This window comes from Tasmannia lanceolata, unplaced genomic scaffold (assembly GCF_043159265.1).
Source record: "Tasmannia lanceolata isolate RefF3 unplaced genomic scaffold, GAP_Taslan_0.1 ptg000013l, whole genome shotgun sequence".
Classification (NCBI taxonomy): Eukaryota; Viridiplantae; Streptophyta; class Magnoliopsida; order Canellales; family Winteraceae; genus Tasmannia; species Tasmannia lanceolata.
The window spans coordinates 11,251,563-11,271,314 of NW_027518690.1; the positions used below are offsets into that span (position 1 = coordinate 11,251,563).

Below are 19,752 nucleotides of genomic sequence, written 5' to 3' on the forward strand. Positions count from 1 at the left end.
GTTACAGAAGTTTATTTGTTGCCAGCACTCCAGTACACTGTAAAAGGATTGATATATATTGTAAGGCTAAATTGAGAAGAAATTTCTAATGTTGGTTGGCTTATGAAAATTACAGGTCCAGAAAATGGGGCTTTGGATGCTAAAACTGGATTTTGACTCCAGCTCAATCCCTAGAATCAGGAATTAGTAGTTGTAAAAGAGATCTCAAATCATCTCTTGGACTTCAGAGACCTCTGGGCCCCCTTAACAGCTGGTTACAACTTACAAGTAAGAAATTAGATTTCCACACGCAATAGTTGAAGCAAATCAAATCAATCCCTTTTAAAAAATTTCATGTAAAGCAACGAAATTAAGGCGATAATTGCTCCGACAATGTTTTGAAAACTTCTCAATAAATTAATAATAATCATACTCTGAATGGCAACACCAACACAATCGAATCAGACGTTTGGTGGCACAGCTCTTCACCTTTTCCCTCTACCTTGTTACATCTTACATGTGGTGTTAAGATTGGAACCACAGGACACGCAGTTAGTGTAAGAATTTTACAATGGATATTTGTGAGAGTTTTCCGAAGAATCAGTTTCCCACTTAAAAGATCGATCGCTCAGAAACTCGTCTGCTGATTCGAACCCTTGTTTCTGTATATACAAAGGCCAGCCGACAAAATTGAGACCAGCTTCGCGTGCTAGAAGATTGATGAGGATCAGAGCTCAATTTTTATGTGACTAGTGAGCAAGGAGTCTGCATCAGATGGACTAATTTAATTGGCTGTCGGGAAATTACAACTCTTGACTCACTAGAAGGAATTAAATTTGAAGGAGATTAGTCTTTTTCATGCCAGGAGAACTCTGTGATGGGAATGCTGTTTCTTGGTTCTGTTCAAAACCCATCTGGACAACACTTTGGAGGTCATCCTCCCAGAAAGCCACAAGCTGAAATCAAAATTCTTTTTCTTAGAGTACTTTTTTATAGATGGAGATGATGCAAATGTGATCAATGGTTTGAAAGATGGGGCATTTCAGAATTCGAGAGAATTACCTGAGAATTAGCATCACCATATGCATCAATAGTAGGTAGCTGCATGCCTAGAGTTCGGAGTAGTGTGGCATCTAATGGACCATTAGACACAACACTTTGGATGGGTCCCTGTTGATGTTGTTGACTGTACGGAAACGCCATCTGAGGCAAAGAACCGAGCGATTGAAGCATCTGAATTCACAATGGAAGCTGATTTCAGACATGATGCAAGGTATAAAAAAATAAAAATAAAAATAAAAACATTCATAGTGGATAACTCAAAAAAAAAAAAAAACATAAAGCATCAAAGAAGAGATGTTATGCATTATTTTCAATCTCACAACTTACATCCTTTGAGAGGACAGACTCTATGTTGAAATCTAGCCTTGGATTCACAGTGGATAACTTCATAGAAAGGAACTGGAAAATATTGACCCAAGTTCAGTAACACAGACCTAATATACATATAGAAGAACAGCATTTGAAGTGTTATCTGAATTTACCTCGACCTGGCGCTGCAACGACTGTACGTAGTTTATAATTTCATCAAGCATAACTGCTTTACCAGTAACCTACAACAAAGATTCAGAGTTCAAGTTGAAATCTCTAATCATCGCACCTTTTCTCTAACATCAGAAAATAACACAGCTAACTAGAAATCTTTCCATACCTTATTGCAACCCGGTACGAGATCTTGCAGGAACTTCATCCGTTCACTGATCTTTTCCCTTCTGACCTGGCATAAAACAAAGGCCTAGTTAGTAAAAGTCTATTGATACTGGTAAAAAAAAGAAACATTAAATATAGTAATAATGGTAAAACATACAATCATTCATTCAGAACGATATTAGTTTGTTCTTACCCTTTCAGCGAGACTGTGGCTATCTGTAGCTTGGCCTCTTCTTGCTCTGACATGAATGTAATCTTGCTTTGGAGGCTCGGGAGGCTTAGGATTATCTTTGGTTTGTTTCTGACCACCATCCCCTGTGCTCGCACTGCCGTTCTGTTCAAACTTGGGCTTTGCAACATCCTTTCCAGCTACAGTAGCTTCTGATGGTTTGCATCGCTTTGCGTTTGAATCAACTTCAGCTATCTACAAGGGAGAATTTTGAATCTTTTAATATCCCCAAGATGATTGATAGAGAATTTAAGTGAAGATAACATTCCCCCCCCCCCCCCCCCCCCAACACACACACACACACACACACACACACACTCACTCTAATCACCTATTTTAGAACCCAAACCCTTAGTTTTCACCCATCCTTTTCACTCGTATTCCCTACCACAACAGTTTACGCTATCACGACATAAATCTACAACTTCTCAGCTTGTGTCTGCACACCTCTAAACCTACCTAAAAGTCCTCTGAGAGGCCCAAAATCTTCCCAAAAACTGAGAAATCATCTAAAAGAACAATTAACATACCTTGGGGTCTTTAGTAGTGGGAGATGAAACAACTTCCTTTGGTTTGCCCCTCAGAGCAGCTTTTCGCTTTCTCGCATTGACCTGATTTGGAACTTTCAGGCAGAGATCCCCCCTTGCAATTGGATCAGAACCTGAAGATTCCTCGCGAGCATTACTGAATTCTGCATCATCAGGGGTAGAAGACCTAGAGAATCTATTGAACTTCCTATCCTGTAATGAGATCTCCTTATTCTCCAAAACACCTTTCTGAGATCCACCCTTAACAGACTGACTACTTGAGATTCTTGAGAGCTCGCCACTTTCCATCATTGGTACAGATCTATAAGGCAATTCAGTTTCGGGGAACCCGAACCCGAATTTGTTTGTTGCTCCGCCGAAACTCCTACTACCAAAACAAGAGAACTTAGCAGCCCTCTCTGCGAATCCAGGATCAGCAGAGAATGGTGCCAAAGTGTTATGGGTCATGGAAAGATTAAGCTTGGGGGGAGAATTTAAAGGGGTGTTATAACATGAATTGTTTGTACTGTTGTTATTTCCTCCAATGTAGGAAGTTCCAATTGCTCCCAATTTTTGAGATTGTGGAGAGATCTCCCCAGAGTTACATATGCTCCCCAATCTCCCAATCAATTCTCTAATAACAATGCTCTCTGCGGGAACTGCAGAATTTGAGGCCACAGGCGAAGAGACGATCGAGCTCAGAGCCGATTCGAAGGGAACGCTCTGATCCATTGAATTGTCCCAATTGAGATTGAGGAAGCAAGAAGGAAATTGGTCAGAAGAACAATTCAACTCCCCCATTTGAACATCCAATGTAGGGGGGATGCTATCATTCAGAAAAAAATTCTCCTTTTCCATAAAAACCCACCTAAAATCGCAAAAAACGGCGAGTAGTGGGGAAGAAAAATTGATAAAGCGCCAAAAAATCACAGACCCAGATTCAAAAATGTAAAACAAACAAGACTCACATTGACAAGGCAAGAGATTTTGCTTCTCCAATGGGGTGTCCGGACAAAAAATGAGTTTTGTTATGAACCCAGATCAGTTCGCAATGTGATTGATCTTCTTAGAAGGAAGACCAGCCTCTCAACCAACTTCGAGGGAAGGGTCAGTCCAACTTTTAGTGCAAAGAGATAAACTGACAAAACCCTATGCTGACAAGGAAAACGGCAAATGGGTCTAATAAATATGTAAAACAAACGAGACCCAAATCAAAGGCAAGAAATTTTGCCTCTCCAATGGGGTGTCTTGACCAAAATGTTATGAACCCAAATCAGTTCACAATTGTGATTAATCATAAACTGTGATTAATCTTCTTAGAGAAAAGATAGGCCTCTTGACCCCACTCCTGGGGAAGGGTCAGTCCTCCTTTGTGACCAAAATCACAATTTGTGAGATAAAGTGACAAAACCCAAAAACACAATATCTGAGATAAACTGACAAAACCCTGCTCTGACAAGGAAAAGTGCAAATGGGTTTAATGGATATGAAGCTAAAAAGATATTGTGGGTATTAATGTGTGTGTTGGGAGAAAGAAGGGGAGGGTGTGGGAGTTAAAGGAGATTGGTTTTGTGCAGAACAGAAGAGAAAGTTGAAAAAGGAGAGAAAGGAGGAAGAAAAAGAGAGAGAAGCGTGGAACATAAGGGTTTTGAAAGGGATGGGAAATGATAAAAGGAACAAAAGAAAAATGTTGACCTTGTAATTTGCTCTCCGTGATGAGTGGAATGAGAGACACCGAGCCTTGAACGTCAAACCAGATGTGTCCCCCTCTTCAAACACTTCGGAAATTAGATAAAGTTTTTCGCCATGAAAGCTGAAAAGAGAGGTTTGAAAAGCTTCAAATGAGAGTGAGAAAAGGGGAAGCAGAGAGGAGGATGTGGTGGGGTTTTATCTCACTTTGTTGTGGCCCCCAAAACAACACTGTTTGTCTGCTCAAATCAATGATTAATGGAGAGAGAGGGTTGGTTAATGATAAAAAAGTATGATGAGAGGTAAAAGTAAAAGTGGAATGGAATGGGTTCTTTGCTTGCTTTTTACTTTCTTTTAGGGAACTGATATTGGCACTACAATGTTTTGATAATTACACCAACCTACTCTGTCTTTTCTTTTTAATTGAAAGCTTTTTGGTAACTGTAATAAACTTTTTCCTTTTATAGGTAGCTGGATAAATGGGAACCCCAAAAAAAGTCCGGTCAGGTTGAGTTCGGACGGGTCGGGTTTGGGTCGGGTTCGGGCTGAGGGCTTGGACAGACCGGCCCAAGTGAAACCCAATATTTTTAATAATTTTTTATTTTCTAAGCTTAAAATCTTGGATTGGTCGGGCCGATCTCGTGTTGGAAAAAAAGGTTCCTCGGGGTCGGGTTGAACCTCATTGTGTTGGAACTCAAGTCGGTTCGGAATCGGGTTGGGTAAATGGTTGCTCGGGTAAGGTTCAGGTTGGCCTCAACCCGACCTGAGTTGCACCCCTAGTGGGATCGACCCCCCACCACACACTAAGAACAGTCTTTACCAAGTGAGGTATATAGAGAGAGAGCTCTAAGCTCCAATAAAAAAATAAAATTAAACATTATCTGGGACAAGCATGTGCTTACCAACAGCAATCCAGAGGGACTAGTTAAAAAACAAATCAGAGACAATTATAAAAGCCAAAATAAAAAAATAAACAAAAGACAAAGAAAACTCAACTTTTCCATAGCTTTAAACTTGTTTTTAATTTTCAACCTCTGTTTTCCCTCTCCCTTCATCACCCACTCTGGAAAAGGTCAATGTAAAAAAACACTAATATGATGCCTCTTTCTCTCTGTCCACCATGAAAAGAGAATTAAAAAACACAAAACCCATCTTAACAGGACCACCCCCCCCCCCCCCCCCCAATCCCTCTCTTTCACTCTTCACTTTTTTTTCTTTTTCAGTTTTAACAGGCTTTTACTAGGTAAAAAAAGAAGAAAAAGTATGGAGTCATAAGAATTTTATCTTGTACAATGATTGGGGTCAATAGAGAGAGGGGTAACAAGTCAAAGTAAATTAGAAAAATATGCTCTTTATTTATTTTTTGCTTGGTAAATGGAAATATTTATTTCATTATTAGTTCCCCTTAATTTAATACACGGCTTTATGACTAATCCCACAGTCAATCATTGAATTAAATTCTCGAATCTGCGTTTAATTTGGGTTTGGTCGAGTTCATATCACCGGCCCACATCCTCTCTTATTCTCCCACAGCTCTATCTCTTGCTTGTTTTTTTTTAATTCTTCACAAATCTCAACTTAGATATCAATTAGAAAACTATTTGTCAAATCTAAGCCGTAGGATTGGGCATTAAGTTTTGGGCATTATTTCATATATGCCTTGTTTGGGTTGCAAGAAAAACATTTCTAATGAAAAATTTTTATCGAGAAATTTTATTTCTTATCACAATTTAGAAGGAAATGAAATGATTATGGTTAATTTGGAGGAATGTCTTCATAAATTGAAGGTCCATCTGAATAAAAGTTGATTAGGTTTGGTTCAAGTTAGTTTTTTTGTTTGTAAAAAAGTAGGAACTTTTAAAGATATTTTTCCTTTCCAAACTTTTCCAAAAAATTCTTGCAATATGCGCCCGTGTAAAATTTTGTCTTCCCCTTCATGGTTTGAAAACCTAGACCCAGATCGAGGCTCGTATGGTTATCGGCATGTGTTGAACAGGTGACTCATAGGGTCAGCTACATGGGTTAAGTGCATTTTTAAAAAATATTTTTATGATAAAAATAGTTCGAATATTAAGCCCACTAATTTTCACTAGTGAGATCATTGGGACCCATCAAAATTGTATTGCCCCTCAATAAATTTTGATCCTGAATGTCTTTGGGAATCTTGAGATGGAATATTAGTTCCTAGTAATATATCTTCCTAAATGGAAAAGAACTTTTGGGAAGGGACCCATTGGGGATCTTCTCAATGGCAATTCCAAGCTTGAGTTTATTTTATATTTGGATAGACTTGTTATCTTCTGTTCATGCCGACCTTTATCCTAGGAAAAAATATTATTAGAACAAAATCGGTGAACAACAAACAAAGATAGTTTTAGGGCAGTGATAAATCGACCCCCATATATCTTAAATCGACCCTAAAATGTTAGAGCGTGTGAATAAAGTTTTCATTTGCCGTTAAACACCATACAAGTGTACAACTCACACTCCCTAACGTATTCCATTAAAAGGGTCGATTTAAGATATATGGGGATCGATTTATCACTCCTCTAATTTTAGAATATATTTGTCCAAGCAGGATAGCCAATCACAGGAAAGGAGGATTTCTTCCTCATGAAGAATCCATTGTCACTACTCCCGATATAACCCTGTCTTTTTGGCTCTATGGTGTCACTTTTGTTAGGAAAACTTTAGCCATCAATCTTTTGTAATACTTGATCTAATGGAAAGGACTTTCGTCCAAGATGGGACTTGGACCTCAGTGCAGAAGAGCAATAGCTTGAAAATCGTATCAATCAAACTATCTTAGTATTGTGAACCCATTGAGTGTAGATCTTGTGTCATTTTTGCTTTAAAGAATCCAAGCCCACATGCATATAATACATAGCAATATCTATTATTACATTTCTTTGTAAGTGTCAGATCAGTTTTTTTTGTCTTTTTCTTTTTGAAATCATGATGATATTTTATTAAAGAAATAAAAGAAACTTACAACTGATGAGGTTGAGAGAACAAAGAGTGAAACGAACAAACATGAGCACAATCATAATCAGGGGAGTAAGTAGTCGAAAATCTCTAGTGCCAAGTGTTTGTGTTACGTGCCTAGTTGGCCGTAACACAAATAAACAAAAAACAAAAGAGATGAAGAAGGGAGAGAGGTTGATTTGAGGCAACCGGACCTCCTAGTGGTTCAAAGAGAGAGGAACCATGACTCTCCAATAAACATAAGTTTCCTTGCTATAAATTTATCTTCCTTCCAATTCCATTGAAATACAAACTTAAATACAAGCATAAGAGTAGTTTTACATCACCACCCCACTAACCCACTTGCATTACACATAGGCAATAACTAACAGCCACAACCTAAAACCCATAACCACATAATCAATAACCACAATCTAACTAAACCCACTAACATGCACATATCATTCCTCCCCCCTTAGAAACGACCTTGCCCTCAAGGTCGAATTATTGAATTAAATACATTAATCCGCTTGGATCCCAAATCGTAATGGACATGATTTTCTTGAGCAATGCGATTAACATTAGGCTTACATATTCGAAGATAATGGTCGAGATTTTTGGAACTCTACTTTCAAAATCTGTGTGAAAATACGATTTTTCGAAGCAATTGGATGATCAAATGGGTCGACGAAATGAAGATGATCCTTGCCATGATGTTCAAATAAATCATCTTCGTTGCCATTAATGCTTGCATTTTTCTCCACCACAAGATCAACCTTCTCAAGATTCAACTTCCCTTCGTCTTTGCGAATTTCTTCAACCACTACACTGGTTTTGTTCAAACCTTCTACAAATTGCCGTTGTCCTTTCATCATTTTCAAAACAAGTGTTTTAATCTCCTGCGGATCTTCACATATGGATTCTCAAAACCCCGAAGATGCAGCCATGGCTCATGATCGACGGCTCTGATACCACTTGTTAAGTGCATAGTCGTATGTAACACAAATAAACAAAAAAACAAAAGAGAGGAAGAAGGGAGAGAGGTTGATTTGAGGCAACCAAACCTCCTAGTGGTTCAAATCGAGAGGAACCATGACTCTCCAAGAAACATAAGCTTCCTTGCTATAAATTTCTCTTCCTTTCAATTCCATTGAAATACAAACTTAAATACAAGCATAAGGATAGTTTTACATCACCACCCCACTAACCCACTTGCATAAAACATAGGCAATAACTAACATCCACAACCTAAAACCCATAACCACATAATCAATAACGATAATCTAACTAAACCCACTAACATGCACATATCGGTTTGACACCAAGACGATTTGCATCTCCATTAGTCGGCCTAAAGGTATGTTAGAACCGAATCGAGTGGCTCTGCCTACAATTCAACGCCTTGAAGAGTGGCCTTCACTTCTAATCTTTGATACCAATAGGCCTAGAAAAAGCCCATTTGGTAACACCAACCTCATCTCTAATAAGTCCCCATTTGCCGGATGGGTCTGGGTTGCCAAAGCTAGATCCGTCAAAATTTAGCTAGACCCCGTCAAAATTTAGCTTTACCCAATGAAGCTTGGAAAGGATCTATCTAGGGGCCATCTTCACATCATGGTCTTTCATCATACAGATCTCCCTCCAACATCTCGTTATATCTGTAGTTGAATACAATTTAAAGCATGGGAGGATCCTCACTCATGAAATTGCTAGGGATAAAATCCTCTCAAAGGAGTAAGAGGCACTTCTTAATATGTTCTTGAATGTGCGAGCATTCCGTGCTTTCCTTTCCGTAATACACAAACTGTGGCCAAAAGGACATGCTTCTAGAGAATCAAGCCTTTCCTATGCCATAGGGCAAAAAATCAAGAATTAAGGGGATCAGGAAGATGAGCATGAAAAACCCAAGAGATCCCAAACCTATCAAGGATTTTAGCCCAAATAGATCTAGAATGCTTACAATAGAGAAGCAAGTGATTCAAAGACTCACCTGCCTCAGCGTAGAGGGCACAATGATCTATAATAAGCATATGATGGTGATGAAGGTGGTCAATAGTCCGGATTTTGTCCTAAGATCAATCTTACTTATTTGTTTGTCTACCTACCACACCTCTATTATACATTTCCCTTATTAGTCTGGAGTGAACTTCACTCCTGGCCTTGGCCTTGGCCTTGGCATCCACCTTGATCGTCCTCAAATCTTTTTTCTTTGTTTTAAACGAGTCCTCTATTGATTGGGCAATTATGATTGTTTAAACAATAGAATTTTAATTGCTCCTTCATTATTTAACGCTATGTTCAGGGGCACCAAAATACATTGATAAATAGAATTTAGTGACACAAATGTAATGGCCAATCCTTTATCATGTCTTACAGGCCACTGCTATTGACACTACCATGCTTTAATAATTTCACAAACTCATCTTGTCTTTTTTAATCGGCTTATGAGAACTTTTTGGGAACTGTAATATTGACATTGACATCCGTTTAAATAATAAAAGACAAGATAAGTTAATGCAATTATCAAAACATGGTAGTGCAAAAATCAATAGCCTAACACACATATCCATAGTGATTTGCTAGGCAATTTAGAAATAAATCAGTTCGGGACTCACTTTTTCCGGAGAGAAACCATCTCAAATGAATTAAATGAATAGGAAAAAATCTGCTACCCGAGGTGGCTGTTCCCTCATAAAAAAAAGAGTGAGCCACGAAATGGCTTTATGCGAAATTGCCTAGCAAATCACTATATATGGGGAGAGAGAGAGAGAGAGAGAGAGAGAGAGAGAGAGAGAATTCGTTTGCCAAATAATATCATGAAAATTATAGCCATAAATGCACTAGAGGGGCTGTCCCATGTAAAGAAAATGGGTGTTTATCACTTCCCAATCAACAAAGACAATGACCGGAACCAACGTTTTTTTTTGGCTTTATTTGACACCCTGTCTTGTTATAATTTCTTTGGAATTTAATAGTGTTCATCCGCGGCTCCGCGCCATATAAGTAGTATAAAGCTCATTTATGCACGTTAGATTGTGTATGGCATGTCCTCTCATGTTGTATAAATTCTGTGCAAACGTACCTTTAAATACAATATATTAAATTTTCTTTTCTCCTTTTCTGTTCTACATTGTCATTTTATATATGAGGAATGCTAAACTGAAGGGTGCCCTTGCAAAAACCAGCTGCAACAGCACCTCATTGGATCCACGTCGGTCAATTTGGTTGCATGTAGTTTACCTCTGGTGTAGTGGTGAATTAAAACTAAGTAGTCAAGGGAGGAGACAAGCCAAATATTCTCCTCATGGTTAATTATCTCGTAGAGTAGTGGTAAATTGTGTTTAGTTGTCAACCTCATAGAATTAAGGGGGTGTCATTACCAATATAGAGAAATAAGAGAGAGACGATAGAGAGATAAGAGAGACTTTAGAGAGAGAAAGAGAGAAAATGCATCCATCCCAAAATTAATAGCAAAAGACTTTGTGTTTTTTATGCTTGAATTTTGCAACTAGTTTGCTGGTACACCACATGAACAGACTATAGTAGTGATAAGTAGGAAATTAACTTTGGCAGTTTGAAACTCTATCTACACGCAACATAATAGAGTATTTTGCTGAAGTGATAGCCAAAAACCACACAAAACCCCTACAAAACCTAGGATATTGCACAACCAAACTTTTATGAACCCTATTTGGTTCGTAACGGAATTGATCCTTCTTAGAGCAAGGAAGATCACCGTCTTGACCCACTTCGAGGGAAGGAACCGTCCTCCTTCGATTTTCTTCTCTACGAGGCCAGAACATGCTGCTCGATACCAAATGTTACAAACCCAAATCGCTTCGCAACGGATTTGATCTTCTTAGAGGGAAGCTCATCTTCTTGACCCACTTTAAGGGAAGGGTTGGTCCTCCTTTGTGCTCAAAACACAATTTCTGGGATAAAATTCTTCATTTTTTTATTCCTTCCACTATCTGCTTATACAATTTTTATAATGAAGAAAGCAAAGGACTCTAACTAATACTAGACTCTGATTTCAACTCTATCTAAATTCTGTAAACCAAATAATACTCAACTAATACTTTTCACAGAGATATATATGATAAACTCTAACTCAACCTCCTAAGTCCTAAGCACTAAAATTTCTCTAACTCATCCCCAAGAGAATGGAAAGGATAAGGCATGTAAGATTAATACTAGGTACCTTACCAATATGCCAATAGCTCCAGAGATGATGGAACATGCTAGGCAAGGCCCTTTAAACATGTCTCATACCAGGCTGGGTCCAACCTAGTCCCATACCAAGCCGGGCGCCCACTTAGGACCATAACATTCCACCACGCTTCCACATCCGCTGTCCTCGGCAGCCCACTCTGTGACAACTTTTACTCTGGCCTTTTTTTTCCAGGTAGTCCTTTCAACATGTCACCCCTTTTGTGACTCGAACATGGGACGTGGTAGTTGCTCTGATACCAAATATTAGGTACATATGTCAGAAGCTCCTTATCTTATCGAACGCGTTAGGCAAGACCTTTTAAACCCATCCCATACCAGGCTAGGTCCCACCTAGTCCCATACCTAGGCGGGCCCCCACTCAGAAGCGTAACACAAACATTCCCTTATTTTTGTATTTTTTCAGAGCCCTTATAACAGTGGTTTGCTTCCTATAACTTGCAAGGGCACCCCATTGGATCCATGTCACCCAATTTCATGTGGGCCCCAATGTTTTAATATTAGAAATGATACTAGGCTCGTCAGATGCTTCGATAGCATTCTCCTCGGGTTATGAGACTTCAAGTTGCAAACTCCACTAGCTTTGACGGATCGAATAAGCTCTATTAATTATTATCACTTGCAAGGAAAAAAGATGAGTTGAAGGCAAAATGGTGGTGTCTATACTTGTCCCTCTTTGCTTCGGATTGTGACACAAAGGATGTAGGGCAACTGAATGAAAGAGAAAAATAGACAACTCTCTTTTTTTTTAAAGTCGAGATGGATCAAAATCCCCCATATGCATGCGTAGTGGAATGACTCACACCGTTAGCAAGCGAAGGGACTCAAAATTTTACCAAGGTATATGGAAGGGGCCCCATAACAGAAATTGAAATGATATGGATGCAATGTTGGGACCCCGTTAGAACCCACCCTTAAAAGCTAGCCATTAGGGAAGGCTGCCCAAGTCCTCATAAGCCCATCCACATCCTTTCACTTTTCTAATGTGGGATCTTTGCTTTTGCTTGAAACTCCATGTTGGATTTTGTTCCGATAAATGAGTTTCAGATATTCTATTAAACCTTGAACATGTATCTAATAATGGCAAACATTTCTTTGGATTAGGATTCATGTATGGATCTATATTTATTGAAACATTAAATGTTAGAAGTTTCAATGAATGTGGAGATTCATGCATAGCTCTTAATGACATGGAAATGCATGGCTCTTAAGTACTTGGAATTTATGAAGAGTCATCTAGAGACTAAGAGACAATGGAAGCCAACGTCCTTTGGCAATGACTTTATCACCTATAATGTTGAGAGTGATCCTCAAACATTTGAAGAAGCCATGCAATCCTGAGATGCTCTGCTATGGAAAGAAGCCGTGGAAGACGAAATGAGCTCTTTGATGGAGAACAACACTTGGAAACTTGTGGATCTTCCAGAAGGTGCTCTACCTATTGGCTGCAAGTGGATTTTCAAGAGGAAGCTGGGTGCGGATGTTACCATTGAGAAGTATAAGGCAAGACTGGTTGCTAAAGGTTTCACTCAGAAAAAAGGCATTGACTTCTTCGATACCTACTCACCAGTCTGTCGGATTGCAACCATTCAATTTCTTATAGCGATAGCTGCAATCGAGAAGATGGTGATACATCAGATGGATTTCAAAACAGCCTTTCTAAATGTGACCTAACTGAGGAAATCTACATGAAGCAACCAAAGGGGTTTGTGGTCAAAGGTCTTGACAACAAAGTCTACAAGCTTATCAAGTCTCTCTATGGTTTGAAGCAAGCTTCAAAGATGTGGCACGAGAAGTTTGACAAGGTTGTCCATGGTTATGGTTTCCGAGTCAGTGGATCTGACAAGTGCCTTATAGCAAAGTTGACAAAGGCAAGGTGGTTATCATATGCCTGTATGTTGACGATATGCTCATAGTTGGGAGTGACTTACAGATTGTGACATCTATAAATAAGTTTCTCTCGCCTCAGTTCAGCATGAAGGATCTTGGAGCTGCTGACACAATTCTTGAGATCAAAATCATAAGGACTGAGTCTGTGATTGCTTTATCTCAATCTCATTACATTGAGAAGATGCTGAAGAAGCATGGCTACTTCGACTTACCAGAGCTGTATGTGCTGTATGATTACAAGAAGCTTGGACCCAACACTGGTTGGACGATCAGACTTTTGGAATACTCGAGGGTGATTGGCAGTCTGATGTATGCCATGAGCTGTACAAGACCGGATATAGCCTTTGTTGTTGGGATGCTGAGTCGGTTTCCTAGTAATCCGGAAAAGGCACTGTAGACACCCCATTTTGACAAGGCCCTAAAGTCCCCAAAGTCGAATAAAACTCGTGAAGTTGAATAAAATTTTGAGAAAGTGGGTCCAAGCGAGGAGAGAACCCGAATTTCACCAGCTTATTGTGTACATTTATAGGTACAAAGTCCCTGAGAAGTTGTTAATATTCCTAAGAGTGCCCCTGCAAAATCTCGCAGGAATCGGATAAGAAATGGCGAATAGGGCGAGCCAAGTTTGTGCTATTATTGTAATTTGGCCAATGTAAAAGGGAGAGTGAATAACACTTGAAGGGGTTGTCCCAGCGGAAAAAGAGCGGTCATAAATCAAACCATGGGGCTGTCCAGGGAGTAAAAGGGGGGAAGTAAATTTATCATTTCCCTTTTATATTCTCTAGAACTAGGGTTTGGAAAAAAAAAAAAAAAAAAAACCCATTTGGGTGAGAAGAAAACAGAGAGGAGGGAGGAGAAAGACCCGCCGGCCCTCCACCCCAAGATCCGGCCGGCCCATTCTCAGCCACCATCACTCCCACCTTGAATCCGTCCACCTTCTTCTCCTCCTTACCACCACCCCCCCATCTTCACCTTTAAACAGAGAGAGAGAGAGAGAGAGAGAGAGAGAGAGAGAGAGAAGCAGAGAAGAGCGAGATTCGCCCCCATCTCCATCTTCTCCGGCAAGCCTATCCATCCTCCACCTTCATATCCATCTCCCCACTCACCACCACCGTCCACCTTCTTCATCTTCTCTACCCTCTCCTCAAACCCCCATCCACAAACCCCATCTCCATCGATTCCGGCGACTTTGCCAGAATCCGACCCACCAGCCATCCTCTCCTCCCTCATCTCCATCGGCCATCGTCACCACCGGTCATCCTCTGCCATTTTCCCAAACCCATTTCAAAAACCCAAACTAATTTCTCAATCACCACCACCAAACCCATACCCCATCAGCCACCCAAATCACTTCCTCAAACCCTCTCCACTACCAGCTACCTCTCCATTTCCACCGAAATCCATTTCCCTCCATCTCCATTGCAGACCCTACAAATCTGAAGTTTTCTCACATAGAGAGAGAGAGAGAGAGGAGAAGACCCTTCTTCTCCGGCAAGCTGTGCCGGAATCCGGTCACCAGCACCTTCATTAGTTTCGGCCATTTCTCCACCAGTTAGATCTTAGCATCCTCATCTTTGCTCCACCTCCATCCTCTTAGAACCTTAAAACCCATCTCAGGCAAGCCTCTCCACCATCACCATCTCCTCTATTCACCACCTTTCTTAAACCCTCTGCAGATTTCATCCACACCATTTTACACCACGATCCACCATCAATTTCACTTGCACGGTCCAAGAGCGCAAAAATCCGAAAGCTATTGGAGTGGAGCTTGGACATTTTCTTCGTCGATTTTATCAGCATCAAGATCGGCTCTCCAATCATCTTCTCGGTAAATTCTGCTACCCGGGTAACATCTCTGACCCCTCTTATCTCGCTGAAATTCATATGGTTATTTGCCTAGCTTTCTGATTATAGAATTGATTCATGGGTTTTGGATGTTAATTCGATCCTTGAGTGCAAAGTGGCGATCGAATTTTCTCTGACGAATGGATGGTGGAGTTGTGTATGTTTAACTGATGTAGGAAATCAGATGATTACTCCGCTCCATGTCGTGGGCACGAGTATCATCTAATTTCACAGGAGACCCCATGTCGAGGGTATAAGCGTATGATTCAATTATATTCATCTCTTGTGATGGGCTTGCTTTGTTTGGAATTTCTGTTTCCAGAATGTTTTATGAACAGATTCATTGGTTTAACAACTTTATTACATTTTGAAAATGGGTTTCTTGGAATAAGTCGTTAATGAATTTTCTGATAAATCACGTTGGAAATTTTTTCTCAGAATGTGTTCATTGTGATAATAGTTACCATTTTTCCCAATATTATATGATTTGCTGAAGTTGGAATTTGGATAGGAGGATAGACATCTCGGGTACTGTGGTTTCTGTTTTTTTAGAAAATTTTAGTATAAAGCTTTCTCAGAAATGGGAATCGCTTATCAAAGTGTCATGTTATGTTGATGTTGCTGATGCTATAGTTGGAGCATAGGTCAAATTGGACTTATAGTGACATTGATGTGTGCATAACAAAGTCAATCATTGGAAGTGTCCCTGATGGATCTCAATTTTACCCATGCATTTTGTTATTTGATCGTGACCGAGGTCATATCTTACATGTTCATGCTGCACCTGATATTTACATCTCCACCTTGTGTGAGTTCTGTGCTAAAATATGGATATAAGAATAATCCTCACGCTTGCATTATTGTCTCATTGAACTTGTTTGAATGGTGTGCTAAATGGATAATAATATTGGTGCCAGGATTTGTTTAACAACGTATGATCTTTCCATCGATTTTCAAATGCTTTTCTCGCCGGGCTATGACGGAATGTATCTTGAGCCAACTCCTTCCCTTCCTGCCTTAGTGTTTTCGCAGGTTAAGGGATTTCTTCCTCTTTAGAGTCTGTCATAAAGAGTTTAGGAGTCTGTCCTACCATCCTAGGGTTTAGGAGTCTGTCCTACCCTGGTAGAGTTTGGGAGTCTGTCCAACCCTCATAGAGTTAGGAGTCCGTCCTGCAGTCGTAGAGCGTTGGGAGTCTGTCCTACCGTCATATAGAGTTAGGAGTCTGTCCTTTCGTATATGAGTCAGTCTTCAGCATAGGAGTCAGTCCTTCAGTCTTTCAGGAGTCTGTCCTATCATCATGGGGGTTAGGATTCTGTCCAGCCTCTCACCAAGTCACGTGATTTTTTTATCCGCTCTTGCAAGGTATATGATGTTGTCCAACCCTTGCAGAGTCGTGATTCTGTTCATTTCCCCCCGCAAAGTATAGGATGCTGTCCAACCTTTGCGGGATATCATGAGTCTATCCTACGCTTATGATGATAGGATTATGTCATGTTGAGTCAAAAAACATCAAAAACATCTGAAAAATAAAAAATCCCAAAATTCTTGAGTCATTAGGAGTGTAGTTAGGAATTCTCGTCCGAACTACGGATGGCTTGATCCCTAGCTGAGGGGTACGTAGGCAGCTCAGGCGTGCAACTGGCATCCTGAGTCCAGTCACCATTTTTTACATCACCCTTCTCACCTTTTTTTACATCACCATTTTACAAATATTTCTCACCTTTTCATCCGAACTACGTTGGCTTGATCCCTCTCCGCAGGGTACGTAGGTAGCTTGGGTCCACCCAAGTTCAGTCAAACCTTTTTAATAAATATTTTCAAACATTTCAAAACAAAAGCAAAAATGGGCAAGGATGGTGATTGTCAGGTCACTCGGAGCTCTCTTTTCATTTCATTTCCGGTTTTCATCGTGATTTTTTGGTTTCCATCGATTTTCTGACGTTTATCGGGTTTTGGGACGGGCGATGACGTAGCGTGGTCCCTTTACAGGGATTGTCCTCGCTGAGCCCAACAATAGGTCATGACGATCGCGAGACTTGTCCGATCTTCAGCAGATTAGGATTGTTGGGCTTGATTCCTTTTGAATCGCCCTCTGAGCCTATCGTGTGTTCCATCTTCTTTCCCCTGGCATTTTTGGTTCTCACATGCCGTTGATTTTTCGATTTCTTTCTTTTCTTACACCTTTTAGCTTGCTGTGTGCTTATCTTAGATTTCTCATGCATTCTAGTTTGTTTGTTCTTCTAGCGTGCGATCGATTGCCATTTTCTTAGTCTTATCTCTTGCATAGGCTCACATGCTAGTGTGTTTACTTTACTGCTTTGATTGCTTAGCTATAGCGTTTATCGATTCATCTTAGCTTGATTATCTGTCTAAACTTAGATATTTGCTTTCCTTATCTCATTATATCTGTCATTATCTGCTTAGCTGTAGCTATGCATGCGATTGTTTATTGCTTTCTTAGATGTGATGAGTTAGAATTAGATGCGATGAGTTAGGATTTGGATGTTCACTTTCTTTGCCCATCCCCGGGTCATGCATGCTTAGATAGACGTTTTCTCGGGGATGATTGTTCCCATTTCACATGATTTTTGCCCAAAGCTCTTCGAAGTTAATAATAAATGGCATAAGAGACCAGGTGCTTGCACTTGGGCGAATTGGGGGCGCCTAACCCCTTCCCCATTCGTCATCAGGCACGGACCTTTTGTATCTCTGGTTATCTATTGCGACAGAGCACAGTATGGGATCCAGGGCCTACTTCCTTGGATGGCAACTCTTTCTTTGTCTAAGGTGCGTCTCGGATCCGGGCTAGTCCCCGAATCGAGAGGTATCTCACTTTACATGGCCGCTCATGCTATGAGGGGCACTCTTTCGAGAGTTCCTTGGCGGAGCTCTCCTTCACGTGGATGATCCTGAGACTCGCGTGGGGGGCACGTCCCCCGGCCTCTCTCGGATCGGGGTCCACAGGCACATTGGGATGCTTTTCAAAGACTGATGAGTTATGTGAAAGCTACCCTTAATCATGCCTTAATTTATTCTGGGTATCCTGCAGTGGTCGATGGTTTTTCAGATGCTAGTTGGTGCTCAGAACCGGATGAATGCAAATCGACAGGTGGATTTGTATTCACCCTGGGTGGTGCAGCCGTGTCATGGAAGTCTAAAAAATAGACTATGATAGCACAATCATCCATGGAATCTAAGTTCTTCGGCCTTGCAAGTGCAGGAGATAAAGTAGAGTGGTTCAGAGATCTCCTATTAGATCTTCCGTTACATAAGGAGCAGCTGACTGCGATCACAATGTATTGTGACAATTAGGATGCTAGTGTTGTTGCTGAGAACTCACTGTTCAACGGAAGGAAGAGGACAGTTCGGCTGAAGCATGGCTATCTGAATGAGCTGATAAGTCACGGAGTCATTGCTGTTGTAGACGTCCGATCTTCAGCGAATTTGGAAAGGGAACTGATTGAGCAGACGATTGTCGGAATGGGTCTCATGCCTGTGTAATCTGTTTATATTTGTATCCACCATTGAACAGTGTTAGTGGTTCAAAGCTGAGACTATCATCCAATATAGTTCATGGTTCAAAGAATGAAATATGAATAGTTTTATTTTGGTGCACTTTAATATAAATCGTTTGAGACCATTCATGTGTTAGTGCACTTTACCTGTTGGAGTAAAGGATGGCTGTAAGCTTTAATGAGCCCAAAGCACTTTGTGTGCGGGATGCATGGCAGGTGCATGCCTTAAGGGACTCACCTATGTATGGGTAGAGGAATATTACCTCTTATGTAGTCTGAGTAGGCAAGACTACTAGAGCCTATACAGAAAAATGTTTGAGCTGAGGTTAGCTTGAGTGCCTTAATGAGTCATGAGTATTGTGTATACTCCGAGTATTGTGTATACTCTAAGGAGCTCACCTATGTGCGGGTGGAGATTTGTCATCTCCTATGTAATCTGACAAATTGCTAGAGCCCACACAGAATCCTGTCACAGTAAAGAGGTTAGCTTTTAAGCCTTAATGTGGTCCGAAGTACTTTGCGTACGGGGAGTTTTGACAGGAACACACTAAAGGACACACCTATGTTAAGGTGGGAACTATGTGTTTCCTATGGAGCTAGCATACTCCTAAAGCTCTCGCAGAACCAGGACGAGCACTGTGTGCTATTTGTTTCAGGTAAGTTTGTAAGTAGTGTGATAGTTCAAGGCTTGTCCACTATGCACACGTACTCTGGATCTAGTCGTGTGTGATTACTGAAAAGTAGAAATGTGCTAGTTCAAGGCTAAGTCCACCATGTACTTACACTACAATTCAGATAATCTATTTAAAAATTCAAGTCTTCAGACATTTTCATTATGCAAAATGTGACTAGTGCTGTCTAATACTTGGTTGATAAGTTTGAAACTTGTGGGGGGGTTGTTGGATTTTGTTCCAATAAATGAGTTTCAGATATTCTATTAAACCTTGAACACGTATCTAATAATGGCGAACATTGTATATAGAGATTCATGCACGATTCTTTGTATTAGGATTCATGTATGGCTCTATATTTATTAAAACATTAAATATTAGAAGTTTCAATGAATGTGGAGATTCATGCATGGCTCTTAATGACATGGAAATGCATGGCTCTTAAGGACTTGGAATTTATGGAGAGTCATCTAGAGATTCATGCATGACCTTTATGATTAAGG

At 40.3% G+C, this 19,752-nt stretch overlaps 1 protein-coding gene across 1 annotated transcript; it reads right to left on the bottom strand.

Annotated features, from left to right (window-relative positions):
* Positions 1–319: 319 nt before the first annotated feature.
* On the bottom strand, positions 320–4,305 carry LOC143889777 (transcription factor bHLH62-like). Its single transcript, XM_077394128.1, has 7 exons — positions 2,449–4,305; positions 1,883–2,113; positions 1,691–1,756; positions 1,524–1,592; positions 1,369–1,440; positions 1,042–1,212; positions 320–935 (listed from the first exon to the last, which is right to left on the bottom strand). Exons 1-7 carry the CDS (start codon positions 3,301–3,303, stop codon positions 810–812), a joined length of 1,590 nt encoding a protein of 529 aa, XP_077250243.1. The 5' UTR covers positions 3,304–4,305; the 3' UTR covers positions 320–809.
* Between the last annotated feature and the right edge of the window lie 15,447 nt (positions 4,306–19,752).